This window comes from Nerophis lumbriciformis, linkage group LG06 (genome assembly GCF_033978685.3).
Source record: "Nerophis lumbriciformis linkage group LG06, RoL_Nlum_v2.1, whole genome shotgun sequence".
In the NCBI taxonomy this organism is placed as follows: Eukaryota; Metazoa; Chordata; class Actinopteri; order Syngnathiformes; family Syngnathidae; genus Nerophis; species Nerophis lumbriciformis.
In genome coordinates this window covers 21,270,534-21,297,145 of record NC_084553.2, presented here as the reverse complement: position 1 = coordinate 21,297,145, position 26,612 = coordinate 21,270,534, and the positions used below count along the sequence as shown (strand labels likewise).

At 38.5% G+C, this 26,612-nt stretch overlaps 1 protein-coding gene across 3 annotated transcripts in view; it reads left to right on the top strand.

Annotated features, from left to right (window-relative positions):
• The window catches only part of dmxl2 (Dmx-like 2), an 81,091-nt gene extending 57,120 nt beyond the window's left edge, over window positions 1-23,971 (top strand). For 2 of the 3 annotated variants that reach the window (XM_061963891.2, XM_061963890.2), the window contains exons 44-54: window positions 537-602; window positions 1,271-1,357; window positions 5,718-5,839; window positions 5,917-6,055; window positions 10,027-10,087; window positions 10,953-11,080; window positions 11,153-11,230; window positions 11,350-11,441; window positions 11,527-11,579; window positions 11,666-11,883; window positions 22,192-23,971. In XM_061963891.2, coding sequence (XP_061819875.1) covers window positions 537-602; window positions 1,271-1,357; window positions 5,718-5,839; window positions 5,917-6,055; window positions 10,027-10,087; window positions 10,953-11,080; window positions 11,153-11,230; window positions 11,350-11,441; window positions 11,527-11,579; window positions 11,666-11,883; window positions 22,192-22,401 — 1,254 coding nt within the window. In that variant the 3' untranslated portion in view covers window positions 22,402-23,971. The remainder of the gene's footprint in view (window positions 1-536; window positions 603-1,270; window positions 1,358-5,717; window positions 5,840-5,916; window positions 6,056-10,026; window positions 10,088-10,952; window positions 11,081-11,152; window positions 11,231-11,349; window positions 11,442-11,526; window positions 11,580-11,665; window positions 11,884-22,191) is intronic. The other variant, XM_061963893.2, reaches the window with a different exon arrangement.
• The last annotated feature ends 2,641 nt before the right edge of the window (window positions 23,972-26,612 follow it).

The window sequence follows — 26,612 nt, the reverse complement described above, 5'->3', positions numbered from 1 at the left end:
AGTATTTATTGTTACCTGACAAATATGTTGTCACTTTACAGCACTTGTTGAAGCTGCAAAATATAGTTATCTGTTTTTTTGCAGTGATGATTCAAATTTAGAAAATAATCAATTGACTTTTTTTTGCCAATGTTATTTGTACACTGAGAACTTAAGTACCTATTGTTCTTGCCACTATCTTTGTTTTGACTTTCTCAGACATATTTAAGCTAATTCAGTATAGTTGGGTGATATTTTGTCTGGAACTGCTCAGTAGTGCCATATGTACCATCCCAAAACGGACATGCTTATTTATTTTTATTTTATTGTCACGATATTGACTTTTAGTAGACTAAAACAATTTCAGTTACATTTTCCACAGCCACTACCACTGCATGTTGATGCGTCACCACAGAATTCTGAGAGCATTTTATACGTCAAAAATCAGTATTTTTGATTTTCTTTTTTCATCCCATGTTTTATTTTCTGTCGTGCGTGCATGTGTTTTGTGTTGTGCTGTGTTGTGTGTTCTGTGCCTCGACCTGTGTGTTGTGTAGTCTTTAGAGAACCATATGGACCATGTAAGCCCAAACTGCATAGCTGGAGCTAGCAGTCTCAATAAGGTAGTGTCACCCAGTATCCTGTCCCTGACTTGGTTGGGACAGTCCCTGTACAGCCTAACTTGAGAAAGCAGCTATACTATGCATTTAAACATTTATTGAAAACAATTTTGATTTGAAATAATCAAGTCTCCTCTCCAGCTTGGCTTTACAGTGACTGCTCCTACGACTGTGGAAGCATAACGTTTAAAATCAAATTCTTCACAACTCTGGGATGTGTTTGCGTTGTACTCACATAACCTCACATCCAATATTATCCAAATACTCTTTTGCTCTCTTTGACACTCCTTTGGAGGCAAACACATTAAAGCTTCTATCAAAATCAACTGGTACCTACAATAATTATACTTATTCATTAAAACGTTTACTTGCATGCTCACTGCCATAACTGTATACTAACCTTGCAGGGTTTCTCTGAGGAAACCAAATCACTTCTGATTTTAACTATGCACCCCTCACCTAGACTTTTTTTAAACTACTTTTTTTCCTGTGAATGTCTTCTTGATGCTGATTTCACATGAAATGGGGTAACAGTATCGGGTATATTTTTTTTAGCAAAAATTGGTTAGGTTGCTAATCCTTCTTCTTACTTAACTAACAATGTTTTTGGCTAATGGCTTCTAAATACCCACTGTTTGAAAATACTCTGTCTACTTTTCTGATATATCCAGGTGGAGGCAGATCTGGGATACCCAGGAGGCAAAGCAAAAATAATTCACAAGGAGTCTGACATAATCATGGCATTTGCAATCAACAAGGTAAAATGTGTGCCAAAGTCCTATTTAAAAACTTGATATAGTATGTATAGGCAATAGCGAGCATGCACAGTACACAACAACCCGGCTTTTCACCTCACTTACTATAATATACCTCAACATATTAGGTCAGATATCTCAACAACAAATTATTTGTCCCACAAAGTACAGTGGTACCTCAATGTTTGTTAGTAGTCAATTCCAAAAGGTCAGAGAAAGACTGAATCATACACAGGGTATCTGCAGGGGTCTTAAAAAGTCTTAAAAATGTTTAAATCCAACAATTTGAATTTAGGGCCTTAAAATGTCTAAAATTATCCTAAAATTTCATAAAATGTCTTAATTACGATTTTGAAAGGTCTTAAAACTCTATTAATAACTTAACATAAGATTCAGTCTTTCTTCGAAATGTTTCGATGTTTGAAGAAGTTAAATTAACTACAAAACAAAACTAAAGTAGACTGTGCTGCTCGGTCAGAATTTGTCGCGCACTAGTAGCTAGTGTGCTGTGCGTGTGCAGTGGTGTGTTATTACAGCTTAGCAGACCAGCGGAGTAAACTTGACGGAAGTCCACAGCAAAGCCAAATTCCTTGCATAAGATGGGGATGTGCAAGTTCAACGATCAATTTAATGCATGGTTGAAGCCGGTGGATGGAAACGTAAATCTTTTTTAGGGATGTGGAGCCATCGAGAAGGGAAACGTTTGCAAACATTGCAGTTAAAGTGAATGGAATAAAAATGTAAATGTCAAAAATCCGGGATATGTCGGTGTCAAAAGATGCTGAAACGCCACAAACACTTGCACAACTATACAAGGATCAACTTAACCCCTCCAAAGGAATGTTATGTAGTTAAAGTACCGCCAATTGCCGAAGGAGATCAATATGGCAAAACATAATTATCTTATATTATTTCTATTATTTATTCCAATTATTTCAGGTCAGCTTGTCATGTCTACTCTTTTCTCCAAGTTTATACAGTAACTGACATTAAAAGCTATAAGGGTTGTCTGTTTAGTGTTTACACTTAGTTTATGATGGGGTGAGGAAAGTAAGGAAGATTTACAAATGTCATCTTGTCATGCTTAAATAGAAATGTTCTCAAAAAAGTCACAAAAAATCAGGTTAAAATGTATTCATACATACCAGATACAAAATGAGCTGGGTAAATTTGAATTGTATTCACATCTAAATTCTGTTTTAGGCTTGCAAGCCATAATCGCCTTATTTCTTTTTAGACAATCGCTCTGCCTGCACTCCTTATTCTTCACAACTTTGTACAGATAAAGTAGTAGTACTGTAGATGAAGTGAAGTGAAGTGAATTATATTTATATAGCGCTTTTCTCTAGTGACTCAAAGCACTTTACATAGTGAAAACCCAATATCTAAGTTACATTTAAACCAGTGTGGGTGGCACTGGGAGCAGGTGGGTAAAGTGTCTTGCCCAAGGACACAACGGCAGTGACTAGGATGGTGGAAGCGGGGATCGAACCTGGAACCCTCAAGTTGCTGGCACGGCCACTCCACCAACCGAGATGTTTTTATCTGTTTGCTCAGTTCTGACAACTGCAAAAACACTGCAAAAGTTAACCATTTAGCTTTAGCAGAGATGGTAACAGTCCCTTTTTACAGACAATATATTGTTATGCTTTCCTCTGCCATTGTTAACATTCTGTTGTTACATGAAAACACTTGATATGAAGGTCACTGCACCTTTTGCAAGAAAACAGTTTTATGGCAAATCTGAAAAATGGCTGTTATATTTGCTCATATTGTTTTCAGTTAGTTTACAATAGAGAAGCTTCTGGTGTTTTCGGTTAGTTGAATTTATATACTTACAATTTATTCTGGTCTTCTGATTTTCCTTTCTGTCTTTGTACTTTTTTGTCTGTAAGAATGTGTAATGGTCTTAAATTATATTTATTATGGTCTTACAAAAGTCTTAAAAAGTTCTTAATTGGACTTGTTGAGCCGTTTGCCATTTTATACCATAGGTATCTCACGGTCCTTTCTGCATGTCTTCCTTTGACAGAGTTACCAGAGAAAAAACATTATGTATTATGCTACGAGGAATGCTATGTCTGCAGGAATTTTTCAGCCTGGCGCTGGTTAGTTCTAGCTTAACTAAATCCTCACCCCGACTAACAGGCAGTGTAATTACCTGTGTACAAGCTTGCTCTAGTGTTGTTAGTCAAGTGTGACTCAAACAGTGATTTATGTTTTTAGCAAGAGTGATGGCACCTTCCCAGTTAGGGTGAAGGCCGTCCCTCTGCAGCAAGCCCAATTTGCCCCAGAATTTTTAAGGAACGTTTGTCCCTGTTCTCTACAAAAACTAGCCAGCCACTTGTTAAGCGAGACTAATCTTCTATACCTCTCATCACTGCCTTTTGCAGGCAGAGGGCCCGAGACAAGTACTCGATGCCGAGTAATTTTTCTGGCGAGATTACAAGTCCAAGTTATGTTCCTCTTTGTAATTTCTGACTGTCTCATCCTAGTGTCGCCGACATGTACAACTATGTTCGCATAGCTAGTGGTGCAATTAGCCTGTCGCATCTGTTTAGTAGGCCTAATGCGAGTCAGCTCCCTAAGATTAGCTTCAATGTCGGGTGCTCGGGCCCCGGGAATAACACTTATTTGTGGCTGGTTTACTAAGCTGTATGTTGCGTGTTATGGAGTCCCCTATGACTAAGGTGTTGTGTCCGGTAGACTGGGGTTACGACTCAAGTAAAAGTAAAAAGTTGTCATCAAAATAAATACTTAAGAGTAAGTAAGTATTCTGCGAAAAAGTTATTCAAGTATTGAAAAACTTGTGAGTAACTTCTGATTTTTTAGTTTAAATTTGTATATGTTTCTTGGACTACAATTGTAGTTGATGTGAGCATGTGTGTGTAAAAAATAATAATTTACAATTTATTGCAACATGTTTTCTCTAGTTAGAAGTGGAATTCTTATAGGCTGAAATGTGAACATTTCTACTGACACTGATGACAGCACATGATATAAATGTTATTTTTACTAGTTAAAAAAGTAACCATTGAAGATTTGTGCTGCCTTGTCTGACGTCATGGCACTTTTTACAGTCAGTATGTTTCTATGTACTGAATTAGTCTGAATTGTTTAATAATTCAGTTTCTTCTACTTTCACAGCTACATGTGAAGTTCAAGTTTTTATGATCTTATCTCTAATGTGACTCTTGGCCATACACAATGTGTCTCTCGTACACTAGGGGGCGATTGTGGTTAATTCAGCTTGTTTAGCTATTTGGAAATGTACATACAGTAGAAGACGAGAATGCAAAGAAGTTTTGTTTCCCAGTGAAAAATCCGAACGCAGTGTCTCTCAGTAGTTGTAGTTCTGATTGGGTCCCCGCCATGAGGCTCTGTTTGATTGGTGAAATATAGTCAAACGTCACTAAATCTTACGTTGAATTGGCAAAACAGAGTCATGTGACTGTGCCTGCCAGAAGAAAGCTTGCTGACAAAATGAATTCTTCTTTGCAAATCTTAATCAATCGATTATAAATAATTAAGATGTAATTAAATGTAACGATCGGAATGAAAATCAATGTAACAGAGTAAAAGTAGCGCTCTTCACAAAAATACTCAAGTAAAACTAAAAAGTTTGTTACATTAAAACTACTCTGACAAGTAAAATGTTTTCAAAAAATTACTTAAGTAAATGTAACGCAGTAAATGTAGTGCGTTACTACCCACCTCTGGGACTATCTAAAGGGCTAAAATCTGTTATACGTCTTAACCGGTTCACCATTGCTTGTAGGCCACTTTGGGCTACTACAAGCTGGGCTAGTCAGATCACTAGAGCTAATGCTAGCAAACGTGTCCGCGGTGTCTAATTTTACGACGCTACTCTGCTCTAACTGGCGGACCCCGGCCCTCTAGCAGGGACACCCTATCCATGAGAAAGGTGCACGAAGAACAGGAAGCCATACTCACGTTATTTCTGTCATCTTGTCAAGTTGTCGCTGTTTTTGGAACGCAGTAGTTTGGGACCGGGACTAGCGTAGCTTTGCTAGCCTTGCAGCCAGCTAGCTGAAAGTGAAGCAGTTAAAGAGAGAGAGTGGGTGATTTGTAAATTCAAGTAAGACTACTAAATGTGTTAAAGAAGGATTGAAGCAAGCTATACAACAATTAAAAGCACACTAATAGAAAGATAGCACTTAGCTTGGGCAGCGGGAGCGAGCGACACCGCAAGCAAAACACGTGACCTCTCGGGTGTAACATTACATTTGGCATAGCTGCACTGAGTAGCTGAAAGGGGACTCTTTCTATAAATTCTACCATCCTCTTGCAGTACCGTACTTGTTACCTTTTTCCTCCGTAACATGTTCACACTCTTTCCCAGGCTAACTCGAATGAAATAGTGCTGGCCTCCACCCACGATGTCCAGGAGGTGGACGTGTCTACGCTTGTGGCTGTGCAGCCCTACACCTGGATAGGGGATGATTTTGATAAAGAGTCACGCAGGTCGGATGGATACTTACTTTCCTTAAAAGGAGCTATTTCATTGCCAGTATTGTTAAAATTTTGACTTTGTTTTATAGCTCTGATGACATTGACTGCCGCTCATCTCACACCAACATTGCCCAGGCCAGTTCTGTCCCATTTGCACCACCACAGATGCCCGTCTCTGCATCAATGCCATGGCTTGGCAGTGGGCAGACAAGCATGGGAGCCAGCGTGGTACAGAGTGATGCACACACACACACACACACACACACACACACACACACACACACACACATTTATTTTCATTCATTCTATATCACTTGTCTGGCCTTGTCTAGTTGTGGCTGGACACTAAAGCATGTTCCAGCTCATTTAAGATTAGAGGCTAGACACCAGCCATTGGGACTCACACATTCTAGGGAAATACATTACAATTAACCCATTCACATTTAATTTTAAGTTTAGTGAACATACATGTTGAAAAAAGACTGGGTACCTTAAGAGAACCCATACTCAGAGAATAGATTTAAAATAGGAACCTTTTTGCTGTGACACCGTGTTCACACCTTCACACACAATTCAACTGAATCTGACTAAATGCAGTTCATCATCAACACTGCCGGGGGGAAAGTAAGCTCAGTTGTGTATGCAAGAGACCCCAGTGTGAAGTGTTGCCAAACAAGCAATCAACAAGTATGTATATTCACTAACATAAAGTTGGCTATTGGGTGCCGAATGTAAAAGTTCAGTCACACTTTTCTAGTGGATATATTTTTCAGATTTAACTAACTTTTCTCAGATTTAGCTAATTTTCATCACATTTAAGTTTAAATTAAATGTTCACTCTGAATATTATATCTAAATGTTAAATCTACACCTAATTCTTAAATATAAATGTATGTGTTAAATCTTAAATCTAAGCTTAAATGTTGAATATTAGTCTAAGTGTTAAATCAAAACCTAAATGTTAAATCTAAACCTAAATGTTGATTCTAAATCTAAATGTGAGCGCTAAATGTTAAATGTGACCGCTAAATGGTGAATCTAAACCTATATCTTAAATCTTGCGCTAAATCGAAATGTGAGCCCCAATTTTAATCTAAACCTAAATCTTGAATGTAAACCTCCTTCTTAAATGTAAACCTAAATGTTAAATATAAATCTTTAATATTTTATCGTGTTTGAGTGTCTAAATGTCTCAACACACCATGTACACGTTTGGAGCTAACATTTTTTTTAAATTTGCAACTTTATTGGCATTATTTTTCATTGAGCATTTGTCATGTTTTCTTCTTCCACTGTTAGAAAGGTGTAGGAGTGTCTGCACTGGGTGGCGCGGCTTTGTGCATTTAGATTTAAGATTTAGGTTTAGATTTAACATTTAGCGCTCACATTTGGATTTAAGATTTATATTTAACATTTCAGTTTAGATTTAACAATTAACGCTCAGATTTAGATTTAAGATTTAGGTTTAGATTTAACATATAGATTTATTTTTAACATATATATTTAGATTTAACATATAGATTATATTTAAGATGTAGGTTTAGATTTAACATATAGATTTATATTTAAGATTTAAGGTTAGATACAACATTTAGATATAGTTTTTTGGTCAACATTTAATACAAGCTTAAATGTGATGAAAATTAGCTACATCTGAGAAAATGGAGTTTAAAGAAGAAATATGTAGTGATGTGGCCAGAAATGGTACTGCAATCACGGTAAAAATTCTGTAGTCCCCTCCCACTCCCCATGACTAAGGTTGCAAGATACGCAGCCGAATCCAAATCCTACTCAAAGGAACTTTGGGTTTGGTTGGTATCATCAGTCATCAACAATTGAGAACAGAGAAATGGATATTGAAACAGTGTAGGTCTGACTTGGTAGGATATGGACAGCAAGTAGTAGTAGGGGGGAGAGAGAGAGAGAGAGAGAGAGAGAGAGAGAGAGATATATATATATATATATCAGGAGGCATAAGAAAAAGTATCTGCATTTGCTTATTAACAATCCGGGGATGGTGTTAGTTTAGGGTTGTAGCTGCCTGGAGGTGAACTTTTATTGCGGTTTTGAAGGAGGATAGAGATGCACTTTCTTTTATACCTGTTGGGAGCGCATTCCACATTGATGTGGCATAAAATGAGAATGAGTTAAGACCTTTGTTAATGTTGGAATCCATTTCCTGACTTTGGAAAGGCGATTCTAAGACCTTATTTCTCGCCTGATTTAGCCATTCCTTTACCACTTTTGACGTGTGTTTGGGGTCATTGTCCTGTTGGAACACCCAACTGCGCCCAAGACCCAACCTCTGGGCTAGGTTGTCCTGAAAAATTTGGAGGTAATCCTCCTTTTTCATTGTCCCATTTACTCTCTTAAAGCACCAGTTCCATTGGCAGCAAAACAGGCCCAGGGCATAATACTACAACCACCATGCTTGACGTTAGGCTTGGTGTTCCTGGGATTAAAGGCCTTGCCTTTTCTCCTCCAAACATATTACTGGGTATTGTGGCCAAACAGCTAAATTTTTGTTTCATCTGACATCACATGGACAAAGATAAGACCTTCTGGAGGAAAGTTCTGTGGACAATGGGACAATGACCCCAAACACACGTCAAAAGTGGTAAAGGAATGGCTAAAGCAGGCTAGAATTAAGGTTTTAGAATGGCCTTCCCAAAGTCCTGACTTAAACATGTGGACAATGCTGAAGAAACAAGTCAATTTCCAACAAATTTAGCTGAACGGCACCAATTTTGTCAAGAGGAGTGGTCAAAAATTCAACCAGAAGCTTGCCAGAAGCTTGTAGATGGCTACCAAAAGTGCCTTATTGTAGTGAAACTTGCCAAGGGACATATAACCAAATATTTATATTGCTGTATGTATACTTTTGACCCAACAGATTTGGTCACATTTTAGTAGACCCATAATAAATTCATTAAAGAACCAAACTTCATGAATGTTTTTTGTGACCAGCAAGTATGTGCTCCAATCACTCTATCAGAAAAAAATAAGAGTTGTAGAAATTATTGGAAACTCAAGACAGCCATGACATTATTTTCTTTACAAGTGTATGTAAACTTTTGACCACGACTGTATTGCCCCCGTTAGCCTATATGTCGATGTGTCATTGACCGGGCTAGCATGCTAAGCATTCGTTGCACGAACATACTAGCTTTGTTAGATAAAGTCATAGACTGTATTGATATAGTTTACATACAAAATGTCCATTTCCATTTATTACAAGTAATAAGAAAACGTAAATGCCTTACTTACCTATCAAGGAGGAAATTAGCAAGTTTGGCATCAGATGAAAAAATCTTCTCCACCTTCAATCGTCTCCATCTTTCAAAGGCATCCCCGATACAAATCCTCGTTTTGTTCCTGGCTTTGTCATTAATAAGTTGAGAATCGTATCGAGGCCTTTTAGATTTGCTAAGGTCTGACATGTTTAGTAACTTTACCAGTGGCAGTAGCTCGACAAAGATGATGGTGCCGAACTGGCAACCTGGATGTGACACACTCACAAACTTTTAAATTGGTCAAACGGTGGAGGGCGGGGCATCGAAATGAAAAAAATAACAATCTTTCGGGGTAAATCTAAATTTGAAATGAGCATATCCCGGGTGAACTACCGTTATCAGTTATAAAGGTATTCGAAAAAAACATGATTTATTAATGCCTTTTGACATAGCAGGGCAATTTAATGATGACTTGACATGACATTTCTACATACGGCACCTTTAAATCTGAAAAAAGGAAGTTAAAAATTAGAAATATATCTGCTAGAAAAGTGTGACTGAACTTTTACATCTGGCACCCCATAGCTGCAGATCATTTAATTAGGTCTACTAAATACTTTTACTCAGCCTGTCTATGACCCATACATATTTCTTAAAGTTTAGGTATTTTTAACTCTTATCTTTGTCGGACAAAACGTAGCCATGCCGCCTAAACAGCTAGCCTGCTGAGTCTGAGGGCCGATACAGTGTGCTAACTTGTGTGCATCTTTTAGATGGACATGCACATAAATACAGATAGTGCCCACGCTCCCAGCCGCTTGCCCAAGGTGCAGCTTTGCGTCACACTTACACACAGTCAGGGTTCTCCCTGTTCCAGCCATGTTGATAAATATGTGTAGCGTGAATGACACACATCTTTGTTGGATGAGCGTCTTAACCAACTACCTTTGTCTGTATCTTTTCCAGATCATGAAGAGGAATCTAAATAATGTCAAGAGAATGACATCCCATCCCATATATCAGTATTGTAAGTATTTGTTTTCAATGAGAATTTACAATACATTTAGCAAATTACTGCTGTGCATACGGCTCTATATTGCATGAGCTCCATTCACAAGGGCTACTGGCATGGCTCAGGTGGTGGAGTGTCTGTCTCTCTACCTGAAGTTTATATCCCCGGTTCCGCACAACCATAATGAAGTATCCTTATGCATAATCAACCTCAAATCGATTCTGAGGCTTTGTCATCAGTATGAAAATGAGCTTTCCTTCCATGGCAAAGTATACCACTGTACTGTGTGTCTAGCACAGCACACTTCCTCAGCTTTGAACACAGGTCCACAAAGAGTTAAGTCAAGCAGTGCTAGCCAATTAGTTATATGCCACCAGATGTCACTTCGTTGTCCAACACAGCTTTTGATGCATCAGAAAGTGAGGTTTACACAGCGTACTATCGCATAACCACATTAGCTGGCTTCTGTTATACTCACTCTCACCCATTTAGTAACAGTTTGACCTTGGTGTATGTTTTCTAATATTTTATTAATTGCCATTCTAGTTATATCATTATTACAGAACTGTTGAAACCCCAAAAAATATAAAGGTGCCTTACTTTAGACTTTAGTTCATTACTGTAATCCCATTTATCTTTTAACCCTACACTTGCAACATGGTAAGCATGTAGTGAAAACTTTTAAATGGAAACTCAAAAGCATCACAAAATATATATATTTTTTCTCTTCTTTAAGTAATATAAAAACATCATGTTTTCTTATGAAACTACATAATTTCACAACAGCCACTTGTTTCAAGCCGATGCCTTGTCAGGCATAACCAGAGCATAGTCAACTTGTCATCTACTGTATGTCTTTGTGTCTATGCTTGTATGCCAGACATGACAGGGGCCCAGGATGGCAGTGTGAGAATGTTTGAATGGAACAGACCTCAGCAGCTCATCTGCTTCAGACAAGCAGGCAACGCTCGAGTCACTCGACTCTATTTCAACTCCCAGGGCAACAAAGTGCGTGCGCGCACACACAGATATCCATCCTCTTTGTTTTGTCTATTGATAAAGTTGTTCTGTTTGTTCTAGTGTGGAGTCGCTGACGGTGAGGGATTCCTCAGTCTGTGGCAAGTCAACCAGACATCCTCCAACCCAAAACCCTACCTGGTGAGGTCATCTCTTAACTGTCCCACTACAATAAGCGCTTCACTAGCACAAACACACGTCATTGGAGAACAAAAAAATAGACTTTTGACCAGTTATCTTGTGTCTGATATTGTTGGTAGAGTTGGCAGTGCCACACAAAGACCTGTGGAGATTTTGCTTTCATCACATCCTCGAGTCTCATTGCCACAGCCGGACAATCCAATGATAACAGGTGTGCCTCAAGTTCTTCTTTGACCAGAGCTTATCTTAATCTTTTTAGTACATAGCAACACAACTGACAACTTGTTGTTCTACAGAAATGTGTGTTTGTGGGACACTCTGATTTCACCCAGCAATACTATGGTCCACGGTAGGAATCCCAAAAAACTTCATGTGTTCCCTATATATCAAGTTATGCTGTATTGATTTTAGATGTGTTCTTGTCTCTCCCTTCAGCCTTTCCTTGTCATGAGAACGGGGCCACTGTGCTGCAGTATGCTCCTAAACAGCAGCTGTTGATCACTGGAGGCAGAAAGGGGTTTGTGTGCGTGTTTGACATCCGACAGAGACAGCTGCTCCACACTTTCCAAGCCCATGACTCCGCCATTAAGGCTCTTGCTCTGGACGCCTTCGAGGACTTCTTTGTCACTGGCTCGGCAGAGGGCAACATGAAGGTGACGCATACATTCTGTTCTTACAACACAGAACCCCCAACACAAAACAAAGCAAGAATAACATTTTATACAGTATGTTTAAAAAAAGATAAATCATAATAAAACATTTAAAAAAAATTCCAACCTTTGCTTTGACATATGACCTCTATAATGCAACTGAAAAGATATACAAATAAAGTACCGTACTAATCGACTAATAATTAGCGTGTGGGGGTAAACAAAATTTCCTTCCTTTGCGTAGATGACTCAGTTTGGACTGACACAGTTAAAGCAATTGTATTCATATATATATATATATATATATATATATTTTATGGTTGTAGATGGCTCATTATCATGTTGAAAACTTTGAATATTTTGGAGAAAAAAAAGGGAAAGGGTATTTAAATATTTGAGTTTAATGCTGTGATGCTTTACACTAATGCAAACTACAACCACAAAAACACACATTGGGTCTGTGTTAATGATTCTCTGGCTATCAGTCATAACTGAACAATATAATCTTTGTCAGACATTTTGATACACCTCCAACAATAGTCATTTTATACATGATAATACATGTAGTTGTAATTATTTAATCAATTATATATAAACTATGTAATCCATTGGAAACTGAATGGAATTAGACATTGTACAGTTTATTGTGCAATTTCACATTTGAGGGTTTATATATGATAACTGTGATGGAGCATTTCACTTGATGAAATATAAATGAACGCTACACTGTACTGACATTGAAGGTGTTAAAGACAAGCTGCTCCAGTTCCAGTAATGCTTAAAATGACCAAAATACTATAAATATTACCGGTACATGTTATCATGAATATATCTGTTACTACATCACATACATAATTACAGGATGTATATAAAGTTGATGGAGGTTTTTTTAGAGGGCTGATACTGTAGGTTTATAGCTTCATAGGTAAAATTGTTATGACCTCTGTAACGGTTGATTGAAGTTTATTACGATCATGTATACAATTTCAATATGATACATCACATATTTTCATTTGTCTTTACAACATGTCCGAAAAGGAATAGGAAGAAGCAGAGCTTATTTTCTCTTAACCCTTTTCTACCTCATAGCAATTCCGGTACTAACACATGTTCAGTTCCTGTTCTTAATTTGTACATCAATTCACTCTGAATACAGCCGTTCTCTTCATAAATCGTTAAGTCAGTTCTGATTCACAAAATGAATTGAATAATATATTTTTTTTAATAAAGTTCAATACTTATTGTCGTAGTTTCCTGTACTTTTCCTGTACTATTCCTGTACTCTTAACACTTGTGGTTTGAACAGTTTCATAAGTTGGATCATATTAGTACGTTGTTTGACATCTTTGCTTAATCCAGCGTTTCTCAAAGTGTGGGGCGCGCCCCACTGGTGGGGAATAGAGACATGACAGGTGGGGCGCGAGGAACGGGAGGAAATTTCACTTTAAATTTTTTATTTTTTTATTATATTCTTAGATTTTTTTTTTTTTTACTATGCTTTCATTTTCTATACACACTGTAAATCACTTTGTGATTCCGTCAGTGAAATCCGCTATATAAATAAATGTAAATTACTTAGTTTTCCTGTAAGCTTTAAATTTCTAGGTAGGAGCGAACGTTTGACAGACATAGCAGCAGTAACTAATGGGGGCGGGGCTAAGCGGAACAAGCGCAGCAAAATTAAAAGCTGTCCCACTGTCAAACGACACAATTGCGAGACGTATATGCGACATTGCAAGTGATCTTGAGTAGACAAATGAAAAGAAAGTCGTTTTGCTTTACAAGTGGACGAAGCTACTGACAGCAATAAAGACTGCCTGTTCATCGCATACGTCCGCTTTGTGAATGGCGAGTCACTGCGAGGATTTGCTGTTTTGCAAATACATGAAAAATAGAGCCACTGCTGATGAGCTGTTCAAGATAATGGACAGTTTCCTCAAATAACATGACCTTAAATGGGAAAACTGTGTGGGCTTTTGCTGCGATGGCGCATAGACCATGGCAGGGTGAAGAAACGGGCTGCAGGCTCTAATAAAGAGGGTTGGACACACTGTGTCATTCACCGGGAAGCACTCGCGTCAAAGCAGCTCAGCCCCGAACTCAATGAGGTTTTTAACAGATGTTGTGAGCGTGGTAAATTTGATCAAAACACGACCACTGAAAGTGCGACTGTTCTCTGCACTGTGTGAGGAAATGGGAGCTGATCATACAGCCGTACTGTTTCACAGTGAAGCAAGGTGGCTCTCCCGGGGCAAAGTGCTGTCACTTGCCCTGTCTTGCCAAATGCATAGCTCCTCCTTTTTTGCAAAGTGGCACTTTTATTTGATTTATTATTGAACTTGATGCAAGTTATAACACTTTTATTTGATTTATTATTGAACTTGATGCAAGTTATAACACTTTTATTTGATTTATTATTGAACTTGATGCAAGTTATTTGATTTATTATTGAACTTGATGCAAGTTATAACACTTTTTGATTAGTTATTGAACTTGATGCAAGTTATAACACTTTTTTATTTGTTATTGAACTTGATGCAAGTTATTTTATTTATTATTGAACTTGATGCAAGTTATACCACAGCTGCACAGTTATTTTATTTATTATTGAACTTGATGCAAGTTATACCACAACTGCACAGTTATTTTATTTATTATTGAACTTGATGTTATTTTATGTTATTGAGTTTGAATGTATACAACTTGATGTTACTTGATGTTCAATAAATTTGAAAATGTTAAGCTTGGCATTAGCGTTCTGTTAGGCCGATGGGGGCAGGTGGGGCTTGAAAACTCCCTCTTGTCCAAAGTGGGGGATGACAAAAAAAGTTTGAGAACCACTGCCCTAACTGCACTAGAAATATTCTGATTTGTGCACTTCGGAGCTACAAACAGCGTTCCTCTGTTTTGTGTTTGTTGCTAAACGATTTTGTGTATCTTTTACTCACATTCCCGCCTGTCGTCCTCTGCATCCTTGTGGGTCACGCAGCATGCTGTGCATCCCAATCCGTGCAGAAATACTTAATCCCTATTACCGTATTTTTCGTACGATAAGTCGCTCCGGAGTATAAGTCGCACCGGCCGAAAATGCATAATAAAGAAGGGAAAAAACATATATAAGTCGCACTGGAGTATAAGTCGCATTTTTGGGGGAAATGTATTTGATAAAACCCAACACCAAGAATAGACATTCGAAAGGCAATTTTAAATAAATAAAGAATAGTGAACAACAGGCTGAATAAGTGTACGTTATATGACGCATAAATAACCAACTGAGAACGTGCCTGGTATGTTAACGTAACATATTATGGTAAGAGTCATTCAAATAACTATAACATATAGAACATGCCATACGTTAACCAAACAATCTGTCACTCCTAATCACTAAATCCCATGAAATCTTATACGTCTAGTCCAGGGGTCGGCAACCTTTACCAGTCAAAGAGCCATTTTGACCAGTTTCACAAATTATAGAAAACAATGGGAGCCGCAAAAAAATTTTTAAATTTTAAATGAATTAACATTGCATACAAAGTTTTTTCTTTGCTTTGTGCTATGTATAAACCAGGGGTCTCAGATACGCTGCCCACACCTTTATATGTAATTTAACAGCTGGTGCGGCACGCGGCTTTAAATGGATGGCGCTTGTCAGCGTCATGTGTGCATGCGTATGGTACAGCATTTAGCACCCACCACAACCAGCGTGCCTGATCAGCAACATGTTGTATGGGGCTTCCGCATGCTCATGTAGGTAACAGCAAGGCATACTTGGTCAACAACCACACAGGTTACACTGACGGTGGCGGTATAAAAAAAAGTTGAACACTCTTACTAATAATGCGCCACACTGTGAACCCACACCAAACAAGAATGACAAACACATTTCGGGAGAACATCTGCACCGTAACACAACATAAACACAACAGGACAAATACCCAGATTCCCATGCAGCCTTAACTCTTCCGGGATACATTATACACCCCCGCTACCAAACCCCGCCCACCTCAACCGACGCACAGAGAGAGGGGGGGAGTTGATGTGTGAGGGAGCAGGGTTGGGGTGGGGGCGGGGTTTGGTGGTAGCAGGGGTGTATAATGTAGCCCGGAAGAGTAAGGGCTGCATGGGATTCTGGGTGTTTGTTCTGTTGTGTTTATGTTGTGTTAAGGTGCAGATGTTCTCCCGAAATGTGTTTGTCATTCTTGTTTGGTTTTGGTTCAAAGTGTGGCGCATTATTAGTAAGAGTGTTAAAGTTGTTTTATATGGTCACCGTCAGTGTAACCTGTCTGGCTGTTGACCAAGTATGCCTTGCTGTCACGTACGTGTGCAAGCAGAAGATGTATATTGTATAACAAGTGTTGGGCTGGCTCGCTGTTGATACAGATTGTAGAGGGCGCCAAATGTTGTACCATCATGGCACGCCCTTATTATAGCTGTAAGGGTGAAAATCGGTGAATATTATTCCCGAGAGTTTTCTGCGAGAGGCACTGAAAGCCGGAAGTCTCACGGGAAAATTGGGGGGTTCAGCAAGTAAGCTGCTGAGCCGCATTAGAGTGATCAAAGAGCTGCATGCGGCTCCGGAGCCGCGGGTTGCCGACCCCTGGTCTAGTCTCTTACGTGAATGAGCTAAATAATATTATTTGATATTTTACGGTAATGTGTTAATAATTTCACACATAAGTCGCTCCTGAGTATAAGTCGCAACCGGCCAAACTATGAAAAAAACTGCTACTTATAGTCCGAAAAATACGGTACTTGCATTGATAGGCTCCTGCACCCCCGCTACCCGGAGAGGGACAAGCAATAAAAAATGGATGGATAGATGTTAGCTGCCTCTTACTCGCCGTTTTTCACTATTTAGAATGAACAGAAAAGAGAGAGAGACATATGTGTTATTCTATCACATAAGGATTATGGTTATTGTTCTGAACCAAATTCCAAAAAGTGCAGTTCCCCTTTAAAGTAAAAGCAGAAAACAAACAATGAACACCAGTAGTGTCACCAGCAAAAGACAGCGTTATGAACATTGCACATCCAGTTTCTATTTTATATGTTTTTCTATGACTCTTTGGATGTCTGTCAGTTTTTGTTGTAATCTTTCTGCCCAGTATATGAACAGCTTTGTTCCAGCCACAGTTATTATTTTAAACAAACTATAGCTATATTGCACATATTTATTTATTTGTATGTACAAACCCCGTTTCCATATGAGTTGGGAAATTGTGTTAGATGTAAATATAAACGGAATACAATGATTTGCAAATCCTTTTCAACACATATTCAATTGAATGAACTACAAAGACAAGATATTTGATGTTCAAACTCATAAACTTAATTTTTTTTTTGCAAATAATAATTAACTTAGAATTTCATGGCTGCAACACGTGCCAAAGTAGTTGGGAAAGGGCATGTTCACCACTGTGTTACATGGCCTTTCCTTTTAACAACACTCAGTAAACGTTTGGCCTTTTAACAACACTCAGTAAATGTTTGGGAACTAAGGAGACACATTTTTTAAACTTCTCAGGTGGAATTATTTCCCATTCTTGCTTGATGTACAGCTTAAGTTGTTCAACAGTCCGGGGGTCTCCGTTGTGGTATTTTAGGCTTCATAATGCATACACACATTTTCAATGAGAGACAGGTCTGGACTACAGGCAGGCCAGTTTAGTACCCGCACTCTTTTACTATGAAGCCACGTTGATGTAACACGTGGCTTGGCATTGTCTTGCTGAAATAAGCAGGGGTGTTCATGGTAACGTTGCTTGGATGGCAACATATGTTGCTCCAAAACCTGTATGTACCTTTCAGCATTAATGGCGCCTTCACAGATGTGTAAGTTACCCATGTCTTGGGCACTAATACACCCCCATACCATCACAGATGCTGGCTTTTCAACTTTGCACCTATGACAATCCGGATGGTTCTTTTCCTCTTTGGTCCGGAGGACATGACGTCCACAGTTTCCAAAAAATAATTTGAAATGTGGACTCGTCAGACCACAGAACACTTTTCCACTTTGTATCAGTCCATCTTAGATGAGCTCAGGCCCAGCGAAACCGACAGCGTTTCTGGGTGTTGTTGATAAACGTTTTCGCCTTGCATAGGAGAGTTTTAACTTGCATTTACAGATGTAGCGACCAACTATAGTTACTGACAGTGGGTTTCTGAAGTGTTCCTGAGCCCATGTGGTGATATCCTTTACACACTGATGTCGCTTGTTGATGCAGTACAACCTGAGGGATCGAAGGTCACGGGCTTAGCTGCTTACATGCAGTGATTTCTCCAGATTCTCTGAACCCTTTGATGATATTACGGACCGTAGATGGTGAAATCCCTAAATTCCTTGCAATAGCTGGTTGAGAAAGGGTTTTCTTAAACTGTTCAACACTTTGCTCACGCATTTGTTGACAAAGTGGTGACCCTCGCTCCATCCTTGTTTGTGAATGACTGAGCATTTCATGGAGTCTACTTTTATACCCAATCATGGCACCCACCTGTTCCCAATTTGCCTGTTCACCTGTGGGATGTTCCAAATAAGTGTTTGATGAGCATTCCTCAACTTTATCAGTATTTATTGCCACCTTTCCCAACTTCTTTGTCACGTGTTGCTTTCATCAAAGTTATGATTATTTGCACAACAAAAATGTTTATCAGTTTGAACATCAAATATCTTGTCTTTGTAGCATATTCAACTGAATATGGCTTGAAAATTATTTGCAAATCATTGTATTCCGTTTATATTTACATCTAACAAAATTTCCCAACTCTTATGGAAACGGGGTTTGTACTTATTAATTCATGGTAGTGTTATCTTACTGTCCTTTACTAACTTTTACTCTGCCTCTTTTTATTGTTTGTGACTTTTTCTATCATTCTTCTTTTCCTGGTCCTGGTCCCAGGCAGCCTGTTGAGTACTTGGCCATGTTTGTCATGTTGTGATTTGTTTTGTGTTAATACCTTTGTTTAATGTAATATATATGCATATGCCATTATCCTGTAATTTACACTGCAGAACAAATCTACCATTGGGTACAAATAAAGTCACTTGAGCAACTGAGTTGCTGAAACCTAATTTCAAGAGAAAAGAAGAATGGCCCTTAAATGCACACTGCTGCAGTTCAAACCAAGCTGATCAATGGCATTGAATTCATGATGAGAATAAATATTATAAATATCATAACATTTAAATATTATATATATATATGTATGTATATATATATATATGTATATATATATATATATATATATATATATATATATATATATATATAGATATATATATATATATATCAATACAATATTTGGTCTATGTTGATATGGTTTCATATGACAATAAGCTATTCTTGCACATGATTCAGAATCATTGCTCAGTATTAAATCTAAAGCCAAAGACAAACAGTTCCATCTGGTTGAGTGGTACTGCTGCTAATGCAAAAGCATCACTGCATACTTGCCAACCCTCCCGGATTTTCCGGGAGACTCCCGAAATTCAGCGCCTCTCCCGAAAACCTCCCGGGACAAATGTTCTCCCGAAAATCTCCCGAAATTCAGGCGGAGCTGGAGGCCACGCTCCCTCCAGCTCCATGCGGACCTGAGTGACGTGTTGACAGCCTGTTCACACGTCCGCTTTCCCACAATATAAACAGCTAATGATCGAGGGCGAGTTCTTGGTTTCTTATGTGGGTTTATTGTTAGGCAGTTTCATTAACGTCCTCTCAGCGCCGTAACAACACACAACAGCAGTCAAGTTTTCGTCTACCGTAAAGCAGTTCATCTGCCGTAAACAGCAATGTTGTGACACTTTTAAACAGGACAATACTGCCATCTACTGTACATGCATATGTGACCCACCCATAATGTGTCACATTTTTGTGTTGATTTATTTATTTTATTTTGTGGTTTGAATTCGTTTTTGGAGCTGTCATTACACATTTATCAGTATTCACATTGGTCAGTAGGGGGCAGTAGGGCGTTTCTTTCACCTGCAGACCGGAAGTGTCTTGTCATTCTGATGAGCGCGACCAGTCTGTGAACAATTGAAACGTCCTGTGTGCTTTTTCCTCCTGTATAACAGGTTAGTTTTGGTGAATCAACTCACTGAATAATATCCATGTGATCTTTATAAGTTTAAGTACACATTCTGATGGTGGAGCCTAACTCTAAATTGTTTGTGAGTTGTAGTTTGTATTTGTGAATGAATCCAGTGCACAGCTGCAGTAATCAAAACAAAAAGGCGACGTGAGTGCGCAATGTTTATATAGGAACTTCTGATCCTAATTCAGACTCCCAAATTAGAGCTCCCGTTTTCTTATTGATTTTATAATGTATATTTGTATAATGTGTGTGTTCTGAAATAGTGACAAAGAATAGAACAAGGATGGACAATTCAACCCTTAACTCAACAATGAGTAGAGGAGTGTTATGTGTGTGTGTACAGGTAAAAGCCAGTAAATTAGAATATTTTGAAAAACTTGATTTATTTCAGTAATTACATTCAAAAGGTGTAACTTGTACATTATATTTATTCATTGCACACAGACTGATGCATTCAAATGTTTATTTCATTTAATTTTGATGATTTGAAGTGGCAACAAATGAAAATCCAAAATTCCGTGTGTCACAAAATTAGAATATTACTTCAGGCTAATACAAAAAAGGGATTTTTAGAAATGTTGGCCAACTGAAAAGTATGAAAATGAAAAATATGAGCATGTACAATACTCAATACTTGGTTGGAGCTCCTTTTGCCTCAATTACTGCGTTAATGCGGCGTGGCATGGAGTCGATGAGTTTCTGGCACTGCTCAGGTGTTATGAGAGCCCAGGTTGCTCTGATAGTGGCCTTCAACTCTTCTGCGTTTTTGGGTCTGGCATTCTGCATCTTCCTTTTCACAATACCCCACAGATTTTCTATGGGGCTAAGGTCAGGGGAGTTGGCGGGCCAATTTAGAACAGAAATACCATTGTCCGTAAACCAGGCACGGGTAGATTTTGCGCTGTGTGCAGGCGCCAAGTCCTGTTGGAACTTGAAATCTCCATCTCCATAGAGCAGGTCAGCAGCAGGAAGCATGAAGTGCTCTAAAACTTGCTGATAGACGGCTGCGTTGACCCTGGATCTCAGGAAACAGAGTGGACCGACACCAGCAGATGACATGGCACCCCAAACCATCACTGATGGTGGAAACTTTACACTAGACTTCAGGCAACGTGGATCCTGTGCCTCTCCTGTCTCCCTCCAGACTCTGGGACCTCGATTTCCAAAGGAAATGCAAAATTTGCATGGTTGGGTGATGGTTTGGGGTGCCATGTCATCTGCTGGTGTCGGTCCACTCTGTTTCCTGAGATCCAGGGTCAACGCAGCCGTCTACCAGCAAGTTTTAGAGCACTTCATGCTTCCTGCTGCTGACCTGCTCTATGGAGATGGAGATTTCAAGTTCCAACAGGACTTGGTGCCTGCACACAGCGCAAAATCTACCCGTGCCTGGTTTACGGACCATGGTATTTCTGTTCTAAATTGGCCCGCCAACTCCCCTGACCTTAGCCCCATAGAAAATCTGTGGGGTATTGTGAAAAGGAAGATGCAGAATGCCAGACCCAAAAACGCAGAAGAGTTGAAGGCCACTATCAGAGCAACCTGGGCTCTCATAACACCTGAGCAGTGCCAGAAACTCATCGACTCCATGCCACGCCGCATTAACGCAGTAATTGAGGCAAAAGGAGCTCCAACCAAGTATTGAGTATTGTACATGCTCATATTTTTCATTTTCATACTTTTCAGTTGGCCAACATTTCTAAAAATCCCTTTTTTGTATTAGCCTTAAGTAATATTCTAATTTTGTGACACACGGAATTTTGGATTTTCATTTGTTGCCACTTCAAATCATCAAAATTAAATGAAATAAACATTTGAATGCATCAGTCTGTGTGCAATGAATAAATATAATGTACAAGTTACACCTTTTGAATGCAATTACTGAAATAAATCAAGTTTTTCAAAATATTCTAATTTACTGGCTTTTACCTGTATATGTGTAAATAAATGAACACTGAAATTCAAGTATTTCTTTTATTTATTTATATATATATATATATATATATATATATATATATATATATATATATATATATATATAGCTAGAATTCACTGAAAGTCAAGTATTTCTTATATATATATATCTTTACCGCGCCCCCAACCACGCCCCACGCCCCCCCACCCCCCACCTCCCGAAATCGGAGGTCTCAAGGTTGGCAAGTATGCATCACTGTGAGGACTGTGAGTCTGACTACTGACCGTGCTGTCATCTTTCTCCAGGTGTGGAAGCTAGCTGGCCACGGGCTCATGCACTCTTTTGGCAGCGAACACGCTAAACAGTCCATCTTCCGCAACATCGGCGCCGGAGTGATGCAGGTGGAAACCCGGCCCGGTAACCGCATCTTTACCTGTGGGGCGGACGGCACCCTGAAGATGAGGGTCCTCCCTGACCGTTACAACATCCCCAGCAACTTGGTTGACATCCTGTAAATTCTGCTTTCACTTTTGCGCGCCCAAAGAGGGAATAGGGGAAAAAAAGAATCACAAAAGCTTATGTAACACTTGCAAGGCTTTAAGAGTGTAATAGATGGGGAAAGAGCTGGTCAAAAGAATACCTTACTTTTGGCATCTTTCAGTGTTCATAAGTAAACCGTTGATTATATCTTAAGTGACAGAGCTGCAAATATTAGTTTCCCAAAGGCTGAAAGCAAAGGTAACATACTTGATTTTAAAGCTAGATTTTATTGTCATTTTATTGAAGAATCGCTACTCTTAGAGCGTTTTCATAGAGAAGCTATGCATGTCCTGTTCTCGTTACGCGGTGCAATCACAGGTCTATTGATAGTGCTCTGTAAAAGTGCTCTGGCAAAACTTTTAAAATTGTGTAACTGTCGTCATTTTGTGCCCACTTAGCATCTACTGTAAGCAGCACTGTGGTTTGTTCTTAAATCAGTGGTATCCAAGTGTGAATCAAGTTGTTGGACATTTTCTTTTTATGGTTTTTAAACTCCTTCTTTTATGCCTGGCTTTTTATCAGTCCTTATGGAAGAGTTGATGGTGCATTGCTCCTATAGTGACATCCCCCACCCCACTGTCACAGACCACCCCAGTAACACACACGGACCTGTCTGGTTTTGGCTTTTGTGTCTGTCTGTGTTCACTTTCCTGTGTCTGCCCTCCTACCTGCCTCCAAATGCCTGTTTGTGTGGCAGCATCACTGCTAGAACATTCCTGTTTGGGAAGATGTATTTTAATCTTGTGACTGTGATTTCAGTGTTTCCATCTGTCTGGTACCATTAAGCCGCCACAAAGACCCCGCGCTCCTCCCTTCTAGTTTTGCACAAAATGATGTCTTGTCTTTTTCTTCCTTAGTTTTTTTTAAAAATTGTATTATTTAAATTATTTGTGTTTGTTTCGTTGACCATTCCTTTGTGAAACCGTTTAAGTGAATGCCTTTTATTTTAGGAATGTAAGGGGTTTGACTTTACTTGACTGGGAGACGTGCAACACAGTTTGTTGTGTGTAAGTGTGTGTTACCTTGCTAGTTTGTACTGGTTTATTTATAAAGAACAGATATTTGCACTCAAATTATGGAGACACTAAAGGTTTTATTTCAAATAAATGGGTTATTGAGGAATAATCTGTTAAATACGAATGAATGTCTTGCTGTATTTGGCCTAATAGTCAAATGTTTAAAATTGTTTTAATATATAAATATATATAAATATATGAAATATCACAGCAGCTTGTACAAACATGAAAGCATTTGTTTATTTTTGGTTTGTATCATACCAGCTGAATTAGTTTACTTTTTGTTAGATGTATGTAAGGTATTTATTAAACAAATTTGTGTTTGGCTCCCCCCTTTCCGCCCACTATGTGTATTGTTCGTGTTCTACCAGTGGCCCTACTGGTGCCTCGTGTGTGTGTGAGTGTGTGTGCATGCAACACAAAACTAGTATCCTGGACAGGTGCTTACAAGAGTGCCGATGCCAGAAAGAAAGAACAGGTTGTGGTGGGAGATTTACCTTTGTAAAGTGAATAAATTATTTTTATTTCACTGGCTTGATTTGGTGCTATTTGTTGCTTGCTTCTTTCTGGTAACCAAATACTCTTTTATTATGTCGTAACCTGAGGCTTTGATTACTCAACTGCAAAAGGGACCATGTGTTTATTTGTATAAACACATTGATACATGTAATATTAAATCATATCATATTTGTGACTTAACACAAATTCTAATGTGTGATTAGAATAATATGCTACATTATATGCCGATTGAAACTGGGATGTAAAAGCTCTATTATGGAGAGAATACAAGAGGCAGATTGGACAGAACCATTGAGACACACAACGTGTCGAACGAGGCAGCGGGAACTTAACTTGCAAGTAAAACGTCACCTCTGCGTAACGTTGGTCGAGTTTTAATGCTGCACTGGAAACTTAACATCCTGTAAGACTCCCCACTTCAAGGGAACTACACTTTTTGGGGAATATTGCCCATCATTCACAATCCTTATGTGAAACAGGAACACATACTTTTCTCTTGTTAATGTATTCTAAATCTTTAAAAAACAAAATCTAGCGTGAGGCAGCTAACGGGATTCATAATATTCCGCCTATAAAGCCCTTAAAAAAACCGCCAATACTCCATTTACCTGCTGTGACCTTGTTATTGTAGGGGCTAACTGCACTAGAAAACTAAACATCTTCCTACTGCCAATACATGTCATTATCATGTTGGTGTGTGATATTTACAATCAATCTGGCTGAGCAAAAGTGTGTGAGTGTGTGAAGGGATGGGGTGATGTTCATGTGTGCTAGACTGACCATACGTCCTCTTTTGCCCGGACATGTCCTCTGTTGCGGGGCTGTCCGGGCAGAGTTTCTTAAATGCCTCAAATGTCCGGCATTTTGAGTTAGGGTTGCGTGTATTTTCAATGTACATCCAGGGTCAAGAAGGGGTTAAAAACAACACAAATTGTGAAGGTGTGCACACGCAGCAGCATTCGTGAGGGAGGGGCAGAGACAGAGAAAGCGAGAGAGTTATGATAAACACGCATGCGTCGCCAGGCTCTGCTTTTTATCCATAGATTTATCAGATTTAATTTTTTATTATCTATAGCAGAGGTGTCAAAAGTGTGGCCCGGAGGCCATTTGCGGCCCACAGCTAATGTTTTAAAGGCCCACGGCACATTCTAAAAATACTATTAAAATAAACAAAAACATAACAAAAGTGAAATAAAAAAGCTTAAAGGTGAAATGTAATTTAGAATAAGTTACAATGTTGACTAATAAAACAAAGCTGTTTTTTTTTCTTTCAAACTGTCATTGCTCAAAACATAATATTGAATCAAAATCAATGTTATTATGAATTATTGACCTATCCAAGGTTTCGATTACTTCACATCAAATATTCCACTTTGAAAAATATTTTTGGTGGAAGATTTTGCATATTTTGTGTGTTTGCCCTTAAAAACATAGTTTTGTTTGACAAAAAAGGGCGGAAAACAAACAAACAAAAAAAACAACATAAAAAAACTAAAACATTTTGAAATGAGGAATAGATCTGAAGTTGATGTAGACTCCAGAGATTTAAGTGTAAATATAAAATGTATGTATGCCCTGGCACACCATTATCATAATTTCATGACACAAGCAAAACACTTTTTACACTTTTATACTGAAATAAATACACCTACAACTTATTGAATAAAAACAGAAAAAACTACCAGCAGCGGTAAAGTTTAGATCCATGAAGGAAATAAGAAAGTGAATGAATGTTTATAACCGAATACATGTATATACATTTAAATTATATATTATTATAAATGATATACATATAAATACATATAAATTTACATATATATACAAATTTGTTTTCTTTTTTTATTATTTTTTTTAATGAATGAAGTAACGTTCATGACAACCTTTTTCCAAAACACTATTGAATGTGAGATATAACAGGATAATGCATAAGTTTATAATTTGTTTTCAAAACGCTTACAAAAAAGTGGGACCCCAAAAATTTACTGTGGGACCCCATTTTTATGACTTGATGGGGTCCATGGGACCCCATTTTGAAAATTCCTAGCGCCAATACTGCTGTCAACAGAGGAGAAAGAATGCTTTATTTAAATAAATATATTATTTACCGTATTTTTTGGACTAGAAGGCGCTCCGGAGTATACGTCGCACCGGCCGAAAATGCACAATAAAGAAGGAAAAAAACATATGTACGTCGCACTGGAGTATAAGTCGCATTTTTGGGGGAAATTTATTGGATAAAACCCAACACCAAGAATAGACATTTGAAAGGCAATTTAAAATAAATAACAAATAGTGAACAACAGGCTGAATAAGTGTACGTTATATGACGCATAAATAACCAACTGAGAACGTGCCTGGTATGTTAACGTAGCATATTATGGTAAGAGTCATTCAAATAACTATAACATATAGAACATGCCAGTGACGTGCGGTGAGGTTGATGGCTGGTAAGGCACTGACTTCATCACAGTCAGATTTACAAACATATGAACCCTAAGGAGTATCTTATTCACCATTTGATTGGCAGCAGTTAATGGGTTATGTTTAAAAGCTCATACCAGCATTCTTCCCTGCTTGGCACTTAGCATCAAGGGTTGGAATTGGGGGTTAAATCACCAAAAATGATTCCCGGGCGCGGCGCCGCTGCTGCC